The sequence below is a fragment of the Cynara cardunculus genome, unplaced genomic scaffold, assembly GCF_001531365.2.
Source record: "Cynara cardunculus var. scolymus isolate 2C unplaced genomic scaffold, CcrdV1 Un_Scaffold_1939, whole genome shotgun sequence".
NCBI classification, from domain to species: Eukaryota; Viridiplantae; Streptophyta; class Magnoliopsida; order Asterales; family Asteraceae; genus Cynara; species Cynara cardunculus.
The window spans coordinates 55,064-70,026 of record NW_020200923.1 but is presented as its reverse complement, the minus strand read 5'-3'; the positions used below and the strand labels follow the sequence as shown (position 1 = coordinate 70,026).

The window sequence follows — 14,963 nt, the reverse complement described above, 5'->3', positions numbered from 1 at the left end:
GGAATCGTCAAGAGTGTTTAGAATATAGTTTATGCAACTGTATTTGTTCGATCTCCATATCTCAATGGCTATCTGATGGGCATAGACTTAGATTTACGTAGGAGCACTTCTATCTTGCCCCATGGAGGTTCAGCCAGTGGTTGACCTTCCATGAGTACATTTGGAAACATGAAATGTTGTCAAATAGAACAACATCTTCTGTTGCCATCTCCAGAAATCAGAACCCTTGAATTTCTCTGGTTTTTCCATGTGATTTTTCATCAATTGAGATTGATCCATTGCTCCTTAATAACAAATTTTGTCTTAGAACCACAAGGGTGGTGCCTGATTGGTTTGAGCTTGGCTCCAAAGGTCAAAAGTACCTGAAGGTCCCAAGTTCAAATCCAAGGAGGAATAAAAATCCCCTTGTGGCGATGGAGGTTCAAATGCGGTGACTCCGTGCTATCTACAAAGCAGGTGATCGCCTTGGGATTAGTCAGCTTGCATAGTGGGTTGGATATCCAGGTTAATAAAAAAAATTGTCTTAGATTGTTAGGTGTAATAAATCACAAAGTACAAATATATGTATATATTTATGTAATAAACCACAAAAAAAAAAAAAACGAAAGATTCTTGTACAATATCTATATAGCGAACATAAACGAACAAAACAATTCTTAAATCTTACTGACTGGAGATTATTCGTGAAAATAGAAGGGATTGAGGCCTGCACTATCACAGTGTCCTAAGACAAAATTTCGTCAACGGGTTGGACGTTTGTCTAGAGGATACAAAATCTTATGAATTAGACAATGTTTTGAGGATGAAAAGCTTAGATAGAAACCCAGAAAAAAACGAGAGATAATGTTTTACGGAAGAAATCAGGCTTTTATACATTGTTGTCATAACCAAAATTAAGTACAGAGACACAATGCGACTTTCATATGACTTTACCCGCATTAGTCTTTGTTCTATAATTGCATCCAGTGTCTAAAGTGACTATGATGTAACCTTACCTACTTACTCGCATACAGGGCCAAGGCCGTATCTTTGACATTTAATATGTAATGTCATTTGCAAAGCCGATGCAACACTTGAAGCCCAAGTCCACGTCACTTCTTAATTCATTTAAAACCTAAGCATTAGGGTTTATTAAGTGAGTTCCATTTCCTCTTGACTCGTATGCAGGGCAAGGTTTCTTTAGTAAACCAAGTTCCAACAATAATTACATCGATTCGTAAAACTGTTCAAGGATCTTTTGTTGTGTCGTTAAACTTTATAATTAAAGAAATCAAAGAATAAGTAAAATTAGTTGATGCAAAGTAGATGATTTTGAGTAGCAATAAGTTATATGATATAATACCAAAAACATGAGACCATGGAATGGCCCAAATATCTTAAGGGGGAATCATATACAATCTACCATTCAAAGTCTTTGTTGACCCTACTTCATGGCACAGATGCATGTAAATATGCAATCATCAACTATGGTACAATCATGTCTTCAATTAATTTACTTCTTCCAACTGACAGACATATACATATACATATACATATACATATACATATACATATACATATACATATACATATACATATACATAGGGTTGGGTTCACGTGAGACCAAGGGTTTTTCGTGAGACCCGTAAGACCAATTTATGTTCATTGATCAAATTTATGAATTAATGATCTAATGGTTGCAAAGTTGCAAGGTGGTAATTTCGTAATTATTGAGAAGTCTCGTGGCATTTATAAATGTTTAGATCTGACGATAGTAAATATAATCCAAGGGTTGAAAATTGGTCTTACGGGTCTCACGAAAAACCATTGGTCTCACATGATCCCAAGTCCATATACATATACATATACATATACATATACATATACATATACATATACATATACATATACATATACATATACATATACATATACATATACATATATAGGGTTGGGTTCACGTGAAACCAAAGATTTCTCGTGAGACCCGTAAGACCAATTTATGTTCATCAATCAACTTTATAAACTAATGGTCTAAAGTTGTACGGTGACAATTTTGTGATTATGGTCTAAACTAATGGTTTAAAGTTGTACAGAATGAGATATAAATAATTACAAACGTTTACACAAGTTTATACTATTTAAGTGGTTTAAAAAAGAATCATATACAATCATAGGTTATTTTGAGAAGTGGTAAATATTTGAAATAAAGAAGTGATTCTAACCCTTTTATACGATCAAGATCGGATTTGACTGATCAAAAATTGCGGCCATGACTAGTCAAAATTGACAGCTATGCAAAAAATAGAGATGGCGGTTTCGTAACTTTTACAAATACACAATAAACGGATTCTTACGTGAACCCGTGTGATCCACATATGAACTATGGGGGTGTTTGGAATTGCTTATTTGAAATAACTTATACTTTTCTACAAAATGTTTATCAACTTATTATAAGTTAGAATGATTTAACTTTTTCAAAAACTCCTTATTACCGGTTTGGCAACGGTACAAGCTGTTTATTCAAACACTCAAAAGTGTTTATTATCGGTCTCACACCGGAACAAGTCAATAAGTTGTTTTTATAAACAATCCCAAACACCCCCTATATGTTTATATGTGAACCGGTGTGATTCACATATAAACTATTTTAACTGATTCATATATGAATTAATTAATTCATTCACGTATAAACCCTTGTGATTCACATATGAACTTGTGGGTTCATATGTGAATTAGTTAAATAGTTCATATGTGAACTAACTAACAGTTTCACACATGAACATATAGTTCTTATGTGAATCACACAGGTTCATATATGAACATGTTTGCTGTCCATTTGTAAAAATTATAAAACTACCATTCTATCTTTCACATAACTGTGCAAATAATTATTCGGTGCTTCACAGTCAAAGTCGTAAATATTGACCAGATGAAGTGCCATGATCTATACTTTACTTCTCAAATATTTACCACTTCTAAAATAGACCTTTCCCTACATATACATTCCTTAGGCATTGTTTGACAAACGTAAGTTATCTTATGAAACATTTCTAACAAATTTTCTAAAATTTCTCCAAAATGGACAATCAAACTTCAAAATCTCCAAAAAAAATTGCATCCAACTCCAACAGCTTTCCATTTTTTATATTAAAACATTTATTATATTATTAGAATATTTCATACCTTAAATATTATTTCTCTCACCTGAACATTTAATTCCAAGATTTCTTAATAATAGAATATAATAAAAAAAAAATCTCTCATGGTAATCATTTTTGGGGATTTCTCCGAATTTGGAGATTTTTGCACTTTTTCTCATCCTTTCTTCATTTTGGAAAATGTTTTTGTACAATCTGTTAGAGCAAAAAATTACCTAAAATCCACATTTTCTCTATTTTGGAGAATCTATTGGAAATGCTCTAAAACAGCTTATTGAAAAACTAATTGGGGATAGATTATTAGAATCTTATTGTCAATTTTTTTTATTATAACCTTGATTAATATTAATTCTTATATATTATTATTAATTTATTAATAAATTAATGAATATTAATTTTAATTAGTTAACTAATATTAATGTTAATTTATTAATTAATTATTAATTTAAATTTATWTATAGTTACTATTAATTAATTTTAATTATAAATAATATTAATTATTAATTATTATTAGTTCAAATTATTAATTAATTTTAAATATAGATAATTTATTGGTATGAATTATTGATTATTTAAAAACATTATTAATATTATCAAATATTTTTATATTATTATTATTATTCAATATATTTAATTGTTAAAATACAAATATAATAACTTTAAATAGGTTATGTAAGTTGGATAAATTGCATGAAAATGTAAATACTTTGATATTGATTTCTATTTTGATTAACATAGTTTCAAAATCTTCATTTTGTTATATGAGATGTAATATCTCAAACATTTAAGTACCAATTTTTTTAAATTGAGGGACATTTTTGTCTTTTAATTATTTCTTTAATTTTCTTTAATGCTTCACTTGTACAATAAAAGTTTAATGTATTATTTTTTTTAAAGAAATAATTAAAAGGCAAAAATGCTTCTCAATTTAAAACAATGAGTACTTAAATGTTTAAGATATCACATCTCAGGTACCAAAATAAAGATTTAAAAACTACATTACCTAAAAATAGGAATCATACCAAAATATATTATTTTTTCATTCAATTTGCCCTTGTAAATTATATAAAGAGTGAATTACGCTGGTGGTCCCTATAGTTTGCTTAAATTTTGGATTTGGTTCATGAAACAAATTATTTACACTGATGGTCCCTCACTTTATATTTTCATAACACCCATGATCCCTCTACTTAACAACATTAGTTAGCAACCGTTATGAAAGACTAGTCAAGCTTTGAACAAACTATAGGGACCAAAAGTGTAGTCTTCTCTAAAATTTAATTTCATTCACCTTTTTTCAGATATTTTTTCTATATACATTCACAAATCAAATTTTCTTAAAATAATTTAAAATCTTTATATTTATTTAAAAACTATTAAATTCACATAATAAATTTAGAGTCAAGTTTAAAAAACAAAAAAAATAAATATAAAATCACATGTCTTTTGAGTTGGCATTTAAAATATATGAGCAAAATGTTTTTTCTTTTGAATAACCACGAGTTTTTGGACGAACTTACATACAATGACTAATCCTTTGGACGACCACGAATAGTCTGGAATCATCACATGTGAACTTCAATGGCTGTTAGGGCTTTGATAGCGTTATTATTAATATATAGTCAAACTACAAATAATTAATATAATAACAAAGTAAAATTATAAAATTAAGTTTAAAAACACCGATTATTCAAACAATTTAAAAAAACTATCACTATAACAAAATTAAGTGTATATGATACCAAAAAAATTAAGCGTCTTAATAGATTAAAATTGTTAATACAACGTTTTGTATTATAAGTATCCTAAAAACTTGTTAGGACATCCAAAATTGTCTTATAAACTTATTGCAATGACTATAGATCAGACACTTTATTTTTTGGTTCTATAAATTAGGTCTTATAAAATGGTCTATTATGACACTTAATTTTTTTTGGCATTATATGAACCTAATTTTGTTGTACCGATAGTTTTTCTTAATTGTTTGAATAATCAATATTTTTATAATTTTTATTTTATTGTTATTTTAATTATTTATAGTATATTAACAATCTCACATTAACCAAACTTAATTTTCAATATATATTGTTCTCAAATTTCAATTACCAACCCACAAAATATGTGAATTTATTTTGATTTCCTTTGTTTAAAAATGAGATTTTTAATGCTAATTTTTATGAGTTGAATAGTTTTTAAACAAATGTAAAGATTTTTATTTAATATGTATTTTATTTTAATAAATTTGATTTGTGATTGGATTATAGAATGTTTTCTTTAAAAAAATCATGAATCACATTAAAGAGTATATAACACTTTTGATCTCAATAGTTTGTTCAAAGACCGATTAGTTCTTTATAACAGTTGCTACTAAAATTATTAAGAGGAGGGATCATATGTGTTATAAAAGTGAAAAATTAGAGACCATCAGTGTAGATAGTTTATTTGAAATACTAAATCCAAAATTTAAGCAAACCATAGAGACCACCGGTGCAATTCACTCTTACATAAAAGTTAAAGTTATATATTTCTTTTGTTTTATACCAATAAATTGCATTAAAAAATAATATACTTTTAGTTTGATTCTTATTTCATGTAACACATTTTTAAACTTTCATTTTAATATCTAAGATTTTAAATCTCGAACATTTAAATATCTAACATGCTTAATTAGCAATTGATATAAGATACAATTAATTTAAATAACGTTTATTACTATATTTAAATTTATATTATTTATAAATATATACTTTTTTTAATTTAAATTTAACAACCATTCTTAAATTAGAAATTTATAATCTAAAAGAACATCTAAAATATTATTAAAAATTATATAACTCATTCTTCATCACAAAACATATAAACATAACCCAAAAAATCTTAAATATCTATCTTCCTTAACTCAACTCAAAATATGAACATAACCCAAAAATTCTTAGAACAAATGTGTTCTTCAACTTAACACAATGACAACATCAGAATCAACGTAAATAAAGAAAATACTATTGTATCTCAAACAATACAAAATCACAAATCAAAAGTTTGAATCAACTATGGTTTCTCAAAAAACCGTAAAAACAAGACCAACAAGAAGATCCTAAATCTTCGATTCTGGTATGGTTTTTTCAAATTCGGTATCAAAAGACGTGAGGACCTTGAAATCCAAGCGTTATTTATTAAATAGACACGGTAACCTCAAAATTTCATATTTTAATATTGAAACAGTTAATGTTTGTCTTAAAAATAAGGTGGGCAATTGATGACTTGAACAGTTTTCATGGCTGGAGTTTGTGACGGATGTGAAGAAGGTTAGAAACTTGATCATAGTTGGTTTTTTCAAGTTATATCAAGTAAACTTGTTACCTAAATGTTTGAATCTTCAAATTTCATGTACTAGAATGAAAATTTTAAAAATATGTTATCAAAAATAGGAATTGAACCAATGTAGATTACATTTTCATGCAATTTGTCCCTTCATAAATAATAAAACTTTTGATAAGTATTTTAATAAAATATTTAATTTAATATTTTTAGAAAAATTATTAATTAACTAAAATATATAAGATTGACCATATTTAACTTTGTATTTATTAATATTACATATAATGTTTATTTGAAATCATCATTTAATATAGATATTTTCTAAAATTTGAAATTGTTATACAATTTCATTTTTTTAACATTATATATAAAACAATAATAAATGAAACTGAAGGGGTGTTTGAGATTGTTTATAAAAACAACTTATTAACTTATTCCTATATGCCATCAGTAATAAACACTTTTAAGTGTTCGGATAAACAGTTTATACTAATACCAAACTGATAATAATTTTTTTTAAAAAAAGTTAAATCATTCTAACTTATAATAAGTTGATAAGGCTTTATAGGAAAGAATAAGTTGTTTCAAATAAGCAATCCCAAACACCCCTGAAATCCATTGATTAACATATTATATTATTCATTTATTAATATATTGTATTATTAATAAATTATTTTAAATATATATTACAAAATATTAAATTTTAGCAATTTTTGAACATGTTATTTTTTATTATTCAACAAATTTATAAATCAAGTTTATGTAAAAACGTATTTATACGTACAAATATGATCTATGATTCCAAGTGAAAAAAAGACATTTTATAGAATCTCAATCCTTCAGTTCCAGAAAAATCTCAATGTCTATGCGTAGTTGAACAATCACCATATCTGCTCAGACTGATGAATTGCAATCTCATTGATTCCTTCCTTAGAATGAATCTCTGAAGTCTGACATGTGATTGGATTCATTAAATCATCATCGCAGACACCAAAACATCAATAGCTCGAATAATAATGTTTATACGTTGTTGAACAATTACCATATCTGCTCAGACTGATGATATGCAATCTCATTGATCCCTTCCTTAGAATGAATCTCTGAAGTCTGACATGTGATTGGATTCATTAAATCATCATCGCAGACACCAAAACATCGATAGCTCGAAATATATTCTTTTCAAAGTTGAAACGGTTAAATCATATTGATGTTGTGAATTTGTGGTATTTACAAATCAGACATGCTTCCACTGGAAATCTCCGAACGAAAAACAAAAGGCTAAATTAAAATAGGATGAAACATCTCTATCGATCCAAAACAATGAGTGCAAAATCACAATGAAGAAATGGAGATCAGAATTAGGTTAAAATTTATCAGTCACGACTAATTCAGCAACACGGACCAATTGTATGTTCATCATTTCTCCAATTCCGCAATTTATGAACCAAAAAAAGTTTCTGCGATCAAGTTTTTGCGTATGATAACATATACCGAGAGGGAAGAGATTTAGTTTCTCATCATCAGAGACTTAAATACTAGTAATCACGACATAAGTCGATCATTTTGTTGCAGTTAATTTCTCATCACTTGATAACAAAATCAATAATCCATACGCTAACAAAACACCATTATTGAATTCAAAAAACAAACAAGCAAGCAAAAACTGAGAAATGGCGTACTCACTGAACTGCCATTGATGCTTCAAGGAACCCTCGACCAGTTCACTGGGCCAGTATGGGGATGGATGTAGGGTTAGGGGGATTTTATAGAGAATTTATACGCGCGATATCTGTGGCTGGCAAAAGGAGCCCTAAAATATATTTTATAGCCTTGGGCTTTTTGGCCCATTTGTTTTTGGATTTTTTTCCTGATAAACTAGACCAATAATACATTCTCAAAAGTCAAATCTAGTGATGACTAAATGGGCCCGTCCTGGCCCAAGACTGTTGGAGGACTGGAACTGGGACCGGTTATAGGCCCGACAGTAATGAATCGGTTATTGTTTTTTGGCTTTCTTAAGGATCGAATAAAAAGTAATTTCTCTTTTATATTTAATTAGAAGATTTTTACACTCTGCTACTTTCTTCATTTTGAAGAAGGTTTTAAGATATCTGTTGCAGTGAAAATCCCCAAAATCTTTATTTTTATAGAATTTGTTGGATATTCTAATAAACGCAAATTATTATTTATTATTATTACAATGCAAAACATATAAAACGTGTTAAAGGAAAACCCAAATAGAACAACAGTCAATGGAGATAATTTCTCTACCTATATCATCATATCCTTTAGACGATAATATAATTATCATATAACAATTCAATATTAAAACATAAATCCTAAAATATCAACCTTATAGAATTTTATATAATATTCAAGTCGACAAATCCTAGAGAGAGCAAAAGTATAACTGCAATCTCTGTTTTGTATGATATAATAAAAAATATGTTTAACTATTTTTCATTAATTACAAATTAAATGAATCTTGAGAACTAAATAAATATTGATTGTATTTTGTTACTAAACTTTTATACATAAATATAAATCTTGTATTTATTCAGTGTACGTTTTGTTATCACTATGTGAATAGCATTCTATTTGTGGGCTCAATTTTGTAAGACGCTAAATTTCGAGATGAGATGGGTTTGCGAAGGCTTTTTTTAATGCTTTAAACAGTTGTGTGTGTGTATATATATATATATATATATATTATACACTTATATTATTATAAAGGCGTTTTTATTAAAAATCTGTGAAATGATCAAACACAAAATAGTCAAAGGACTTGGGGTTTAGCAAGCCTCTCCCCGGCCGGAGAGCCTCCAGGACAAGGAGGCGGCATATTATTGACAGCTTCGTGTTTAGGTTATTTCGTTGATCTCCTGATCTTAATCCTAGATATGAATCCTAGATCAATTAGGCAAGGGAAGACTTTGTGTACTAACTTTCTCTTCTTTCTTCTTCTTTTCAATCCCTTGCCACTTCCCTTCTTTGCTAGCATGTACCTGTCTTTGTTTTGCACAAGAGATGGAGTTCCAATCAACCGAGCCACCATGTTTAAGTAGTGAATCTATCGGCACCATAGTTGTGGCATACAACTTTGGACCTAACGGCCACAAACTCACACCATCCATTTCAAATGGGATTTGTCCTGTGAACACACGAGCAATCCAACCGGTTGTAACTTGATCATGAGCGAATTTGGGTTAGCCACAAAATCCGTGAATGCAAACATGGTTAATGTTGTAATTTCGAAACTTTATGTACATATACTAGAGTTTTGATAAACCATGTGAAGTGTTTTCTAATTTATTCAAAACTTATTATTAAAAAAAAAATCTGAGTAAATTACATTTTTGGTCCCTATGTTTCTCGAAAGTAACACTGTTTGTCCCTACAGTTTCAAAATTGTATTTTCGTCACTGTGTTTTGTAAAAACGACTGGATTTGATCTCTCTCTCTCTCTCTCCAAAAATCATTAAATAATCTCATTAGATAAAAGGGCTAATTTAGTGTTTTTGCACTTTTCCTTTGTTTTTGTTTAAAAAATGAACTTACTAATTAAGATTTATAGTAAATGTTATTATTAAAAAAAATCTAATTCATCGAATCATTATACACCTCCATAATTATATTAAACTTCATCTACCAAAATAAAACTTTAATCTAATCAAAAACCTTAACCTAAATAAAACTTCAATGATTCATGATGATCTGGTTCGTGAAAGTCGAGGGACCACAAAACTGGAAAAAAAAATAGGGTAATAAACCTGCTTGTTCTTTGAATATGTTTGCTCCAACAAGATGAGTGAGGATAAGGTAATGCTTGATTTACAACATTGTTGCTCCACTTGATTTGCTTTCTACATATATTGCTCCAACCCTGATTTTCATATGTTCCTCCAGTGAGATAAGTGTGGAAATATCACTGGGAAGAGGTAGGGGACGAGATTTGTCAATGGGGAACTCAACGGATTTGTAGATGTTAGTCGATGGAGTTGGAGACGAGAACAACCTGAGTCGTAGAGTAGGGGAGGGGAAGTGGTGGTGAGGGGAGGAGTTCTGATGAGTGTACGGTGATTGTCAGAGATATGAACTATGGAGTGGCAGTAGACTGTCGGAGATGAACCATGACCGTCGGAGATAAGAGGAGACGACCAAAGTTTTGTTCACTCTAGGAGTTTTGTCCTTTAGGTAAATATTACGCCAAATTACATTTTAGTCCCTATAATAACGTAATTTGCATATCTATTTATTCATTAAATAAAAATGAGATAAAGGTTGAAAAGGACTAAAGTACCCTTCATTTAACAGGGGGTTTTAACGACCATTAAAGGGAGGGATCAAATCCGATCGTTTTTACAAACCACAATGGAAAAACTGTAATTTTGAAACTGCAAGAACGAAAAGTGTTACTTTCGAGAAACCATAAGAACCAAAGATGTAATTTACTCAAAACTTATTGATATAATTGTTTTAAGTATGAGGTTTTGAAAGAGATAAATGTAGTGCATACACTTTAAAATAACATATTTGAAGTTAAGTTGTTATTATAAGACTTTATAATATTTCATAACTTCAATTTGATAATTATTTAGATGTTCTTTGATTAACCTGGATATCCAACTCGTTATACGAGCCGACTAATCCTAGAACGACCACCTGCTTTCCAGATAGCTCGGAGTCATCGTATTTGAAATAACAAAAATTGCAAAACTATTGTTATATTGATTTTTGTTTTAGTAATACTCAAAAATAACAATAACCGATAATCGATTTTCTCTTGAATGTATTTTTCAATTTACAAAAACCATTAAAACTTTGAGAATGATTTTATATATAAAAAAACAACAACAAACTGACAATGATTCCAATATCTCTTGTCACACAGATAAGACCATGATTCCATCAAATAAAACAATAATATAATCCTCAAGAAACAGATACTTCCAAGATCTGTTGTCATGTTTCATTTTGGAAAACCTGGATATTGATTCTTCTTGTCTTTAAAAACCATCCCTACCCACACCCTTAAGAAGGAACTCATCAACAATGTCCATAGAGGAAGACTCAGATTTTCTTGCCACCCGAAGGTACTTGAATCGTATTTATGTGTTTTCCTTTTTGCTCAACACATTCGAATCAACATCCACAAAGAATCTTTATCATTTGGGTCCTTAAAAATAATATGATACTGTTATTGTTTTGACATTAATTAATTGGTTTTTGGTTTTTGTCTTGAAGGTATGCAATTGTTACAGGGTCGAACAAGGGAATAGGGTTAGAAGTATGCAGACAATTGGCTTCCAAAGGGGTTCTAGTTGTGTTAACTGCTAGAGACGAGAAGAAAGGCAAAGAGGCAGTGAAAACTCTTAAAGATTGCAACTTTTTCCAACATGAGAATTTGGTTTTTCATCAACTTGATGTATTGGATCCATATAGTATCTCTTCTCTTGTTGACTTTGTGAAAACCAAATATAGGAAGCTTGACATATTGGTATGCTTTGTTTTCTTCATATATATATATAGTATATCTCTATTAGGTATCTTTTATGCTGACTTAATATCTTTGATAGGTGAATAACGCTGGGGTGTTGGGATTGAGTGTAAACATGGAGGCATTAGAAGCCTCAACAAATGGCGACGTGAGAAGTTAGATATTCGAATATTCATTCCAATTTTGAACTCCTTCAAATGAATATGTTGAAATATGACAATCCCATAATCCCTTTCGGGTCATAACTCTTCTAAATACCGAGCCTTCGAATATCATATCCTAACACTTTGATTTTTACAGGATTCAAGATTTATCAAATGGGAAGACGTTTCAACACAACCATACGATTTAGGAGAAGAATGCATTCAAACGAATTACTATGGAGCAAAGAGGATGATTGAAGCTTTCACGCCTCTTCTTTCTTTGTCCGACTCTCCAAGAATCGTCAATGTTTCATCAAGTTCAGGAAAATTGAAGGTTTTGATGATGATTCAGACTTCATCATTCAAACCAATAACTTTAAACATTTGAAAACACACATTCCAACCAACTTATGATCATTCTTCATTGTTTTGCAGTTCGTAATCAATGAATGGGCTCGTAACATCTTGAGCGATGCTAAAGCTCTAAGCGAAAAAAGAATCGGCGAGATTCTTGAAGTTTTTCTTAGAGATTTGAAAGAGAATTCTTTAGAAGCAAATAATTGGCCTTCATTTTTATCTGCATACACATTATCAAAAGCAGCCATGAATGGCTACACAAGACTGATAGCGAAGAAGAATCCAAGTTTTATGATAAACTGTATTTGTCCTGGGTATGTGAAAACAGATCTAAATCACTTCTTAGGACACTTGAATGTTGAAGAGGGTGCACATAGTGTCGTGAGGCTGGTGTTACTCCCCACAGGTGGGCTAAGGCATTCTGGTGTTTTCTTTTATAGAGAGGAAATATCTTCTTTTTAATGAAAGTAGCAGTTCATATACTTGGAGTTGCTTGCCATTTTATGTAGTTTGTATAAAATGTCAATTCTTGTACAATTGAATCTATTTCTAAAATGAAAAGAGGTGAGATTTTTGTTAGTGAATACCCAAAAACCAAGCATATGATAATTGTAATTTTGAGTTTTGTTTCATGAAATTAATAAATAAATAAAAGGCATTGATCATTTTTTTTATTTTTATATTGTATTCTGTGTTTTAATTATTCATAATAAATAACCTTACAATAATGTATTCTAAATGTCTTTAGTTAAATATTACTTTGAGTTTAAGGTTGAAGTAATATGATAATAACTAGCATGTATAGGAATTCATATAGAGATAATGATTATTGTCCTTTTGTAACAAAAAGTTACATAGACAACGCAAAAAATGAATCACTCTATATATCGAAAACACGTAGCCTTATCGGGTGAACTTGTGCATTCTCAGGGTTTGAAAAACGAATGGACGAAAGGAATATTGAGCGATGTTGAAAACCTAACATAAGAGAAATTTGATGAAGTACTTGAGGAGTATTTGACTGATTTAAAAGAGGGATTACTAGAAGCCAAAGGGTGGCCTACAACGTTATCGGCATATACCCTTTCAAAAACAGACATGAATGCTTACACAAGGATCTTGGCCAAGAAATACACAAGTTATTGCATAAATTGCAGAAATAGTACTTCAAGATCCATTCCGTGTACAAGACCTTTTCTTTGTGCATCCAGTAGAAATTGAACCTACGAATTTTGTGTCCAGGCTTTGTTAAAACGGATATCAACTATAATACCGATTTATTATGTGTCACAGATGGTGCAGAAACACCGGGTAAGATAGCATTGTTCCCTCACGGTGGTCCTTCCAGGTGTTTCTTCAATAGAAATGGCATAACATCTTTCGAATGAATGCACGGAGGTGGAAAAGGTAACCCTAGATAGATAGATACGCTCTAGTGTATTTCTAAGTTTTTATAGAAGCATGCTTGTTTAAACTATATCATGGGTGGGTCAGATAAAGATCATTATGCTGTAAAGAAGTTAAAAGGTCGTGTTTCAAACTCAAAACTCATTTATCCAAAGGAACCGGATACATACCCAAGGTTTGAACATTGTGTTTTTTTATTCAACGGCTGTTCAATTAAACGACCTTCTAGTAAAGTCACTTTTATAAACTAATCTTTTAAATGTTCTTTTTACAGGAACACGATCTACATCAGGGAAAATAATTTGAAGGTTGTTGAACTTAAAAAAATTAAAAGGTGTCTTTCAGTATGTTTTTTATGCATTTATGGCAATGGCAACACTTATGGTATTCGTAAATAAAGTTTTATCACAACTGGATTGATTAAGATCTAGTAAAGGCCGAAATCTAGAACCGTGCCATAAATCGATCTTGATTAAGCCCGAGGTCGTAACTGGTTGTTTTTTTTTCTAATTTTCAGCTATTTTCTTATGTATTATAAACACCTGGTATATTTTTTATCATTAACACCAATATGTTGAATTATTGTTAAAGTCAATATGTTATATAATTGTTAACAGAGATGGTTAATAATTAACTTGTTAATACAAATTACTGGAAACATTTCTTTTACCAAAAGTACAATTTAAAAGACTATTAAACTAAATTATAAAATATTATTAACCACAAAGTCAAAAGTACAATTTAAAAGACTATTAAACTAAATTATAAAATATTATTAACCACAAAGTCAAAAGTACCAGAAGGTCTCAGGTTCAAATTCAAGGAGGAGTAAAAATCCCCTTGTGGCTAAGGTCCAAATGCGGTGATACTCGGCTATCTACAAAGCAGGTGGTCGTTCTGTGATTAGTCGGCTCGCATAACGTGTTGGATATTCAGGTTAATAAAAAAAAAAAATATATTATCTTAAACAAAGTTTATCGTCGTATAAATATGACTATATTTCATAAAAAGGGTAGAATGACTAAAATAACCCCTGAAATTAACAGGGTTAACGGCTTTTGGACTTAATTACCTCAAAAGTGTAAAAATGCAAATCAACTT

General features: G+C 29.9%; 1 protein-coding gene and 4 non-coding genes across 5 annotated transcripts; 1 reads left to right on the top strand and 4 right to left on the bottom strand.

Annotated features, from left to right (window-relative positions):
- Positions 1–7,345: 7,345 nt before the first annotated feature.
- On the bottom strand, positions 7,346–7,448 carry LOC112502804. Its single transcript, XR_003067769.1, has one exon. It is a non-coding gene; the product is annotated as a small nucleolar RNA R64/Z200 family (small nucleolar RNA).
- A 54-nt stretch (positions 7,449–7,502) lies between these two features.
- Positions 7,503–7,605, bottom strand: LOC112502805. The gene has a single exon (XR_003067770.1). It is a non-coding gene; the product is annotated as a small nucleolar RNA R64/Z200 family (small nucleolar RNA).
- Positions 7,606–7,806: 201 nt separating this feature from the next.
- LOC112502802 lies at positions 7,807–7,883 on the bottom strand. Its single transcript, XR_003067767.1, has one exon. It is a non-coding gene; the product is annotated as a small nucleolar RNA SNORD18 (small nucleolar RNA).
- Positions 7,884–7,973: 90 nt separating this feature from the next.
- On the bottom strand, positions 7,974–8,051 carry LOC112502803. The gene has a single exon (XR_003067768.1). It is a non-coding gene; the product is annotated as a small nucleolar RNA Z199 (small nucleolar RNA).
- Positions 8,052–11,488: 3,437 nt separating this feature from the next.
- On the top strand, positions 11,489–13,010 carry LOC112502798 ((+)-neomenthol dehydrogenase). Its single transcript, XM_025106806.1, has 5 exons — positions 11,489–11,551; positions 11,703–11,955; positions 12,035–12,103; positions 12,256–12,432; positions 12,534–13,010. Exons 1-5 carry the CDS (start codon positions 11,511–11,513, stop codon positions 12,915–12,917), a joined length of 924 nt encoding a protein of 307 aa, XP_024962574.1. The 5' UTR covers positions 11,489–11,510; the 3' UTR covers positions 12,918–13,010.
- The last annotated feature ends 1,953 nt before the right edge of the window (positions 13,011–14,963 follow it).

What these genes read in the sequence shown, in the direction of transcription:
- LOC112502798 (XM_025106806.1), top strand. Translation starts at nt 11,511, where the DNA reads ATGTCCATAGAGGAAGACTCAGATTTTCTTGCCACCCGAAG. An exon ending in GATTTTCTTGCCACCCGAAG is followed by an intron (nt 11,552 to 11,702) that starts GTACTTGAATCG and finishes TTTGTCTTGAAG; the next exon opens with GTATGCAATTGTTACAGGGT. An exon ending in ATAGGAAGCTTGACATATTG is followed by an intron (nt 11,956 to 12,034) that starts GTATGCTTTGTT and finishes TATCTTTGATAG; the next exon opens with GTGAATAACGCTGGGGTGTT.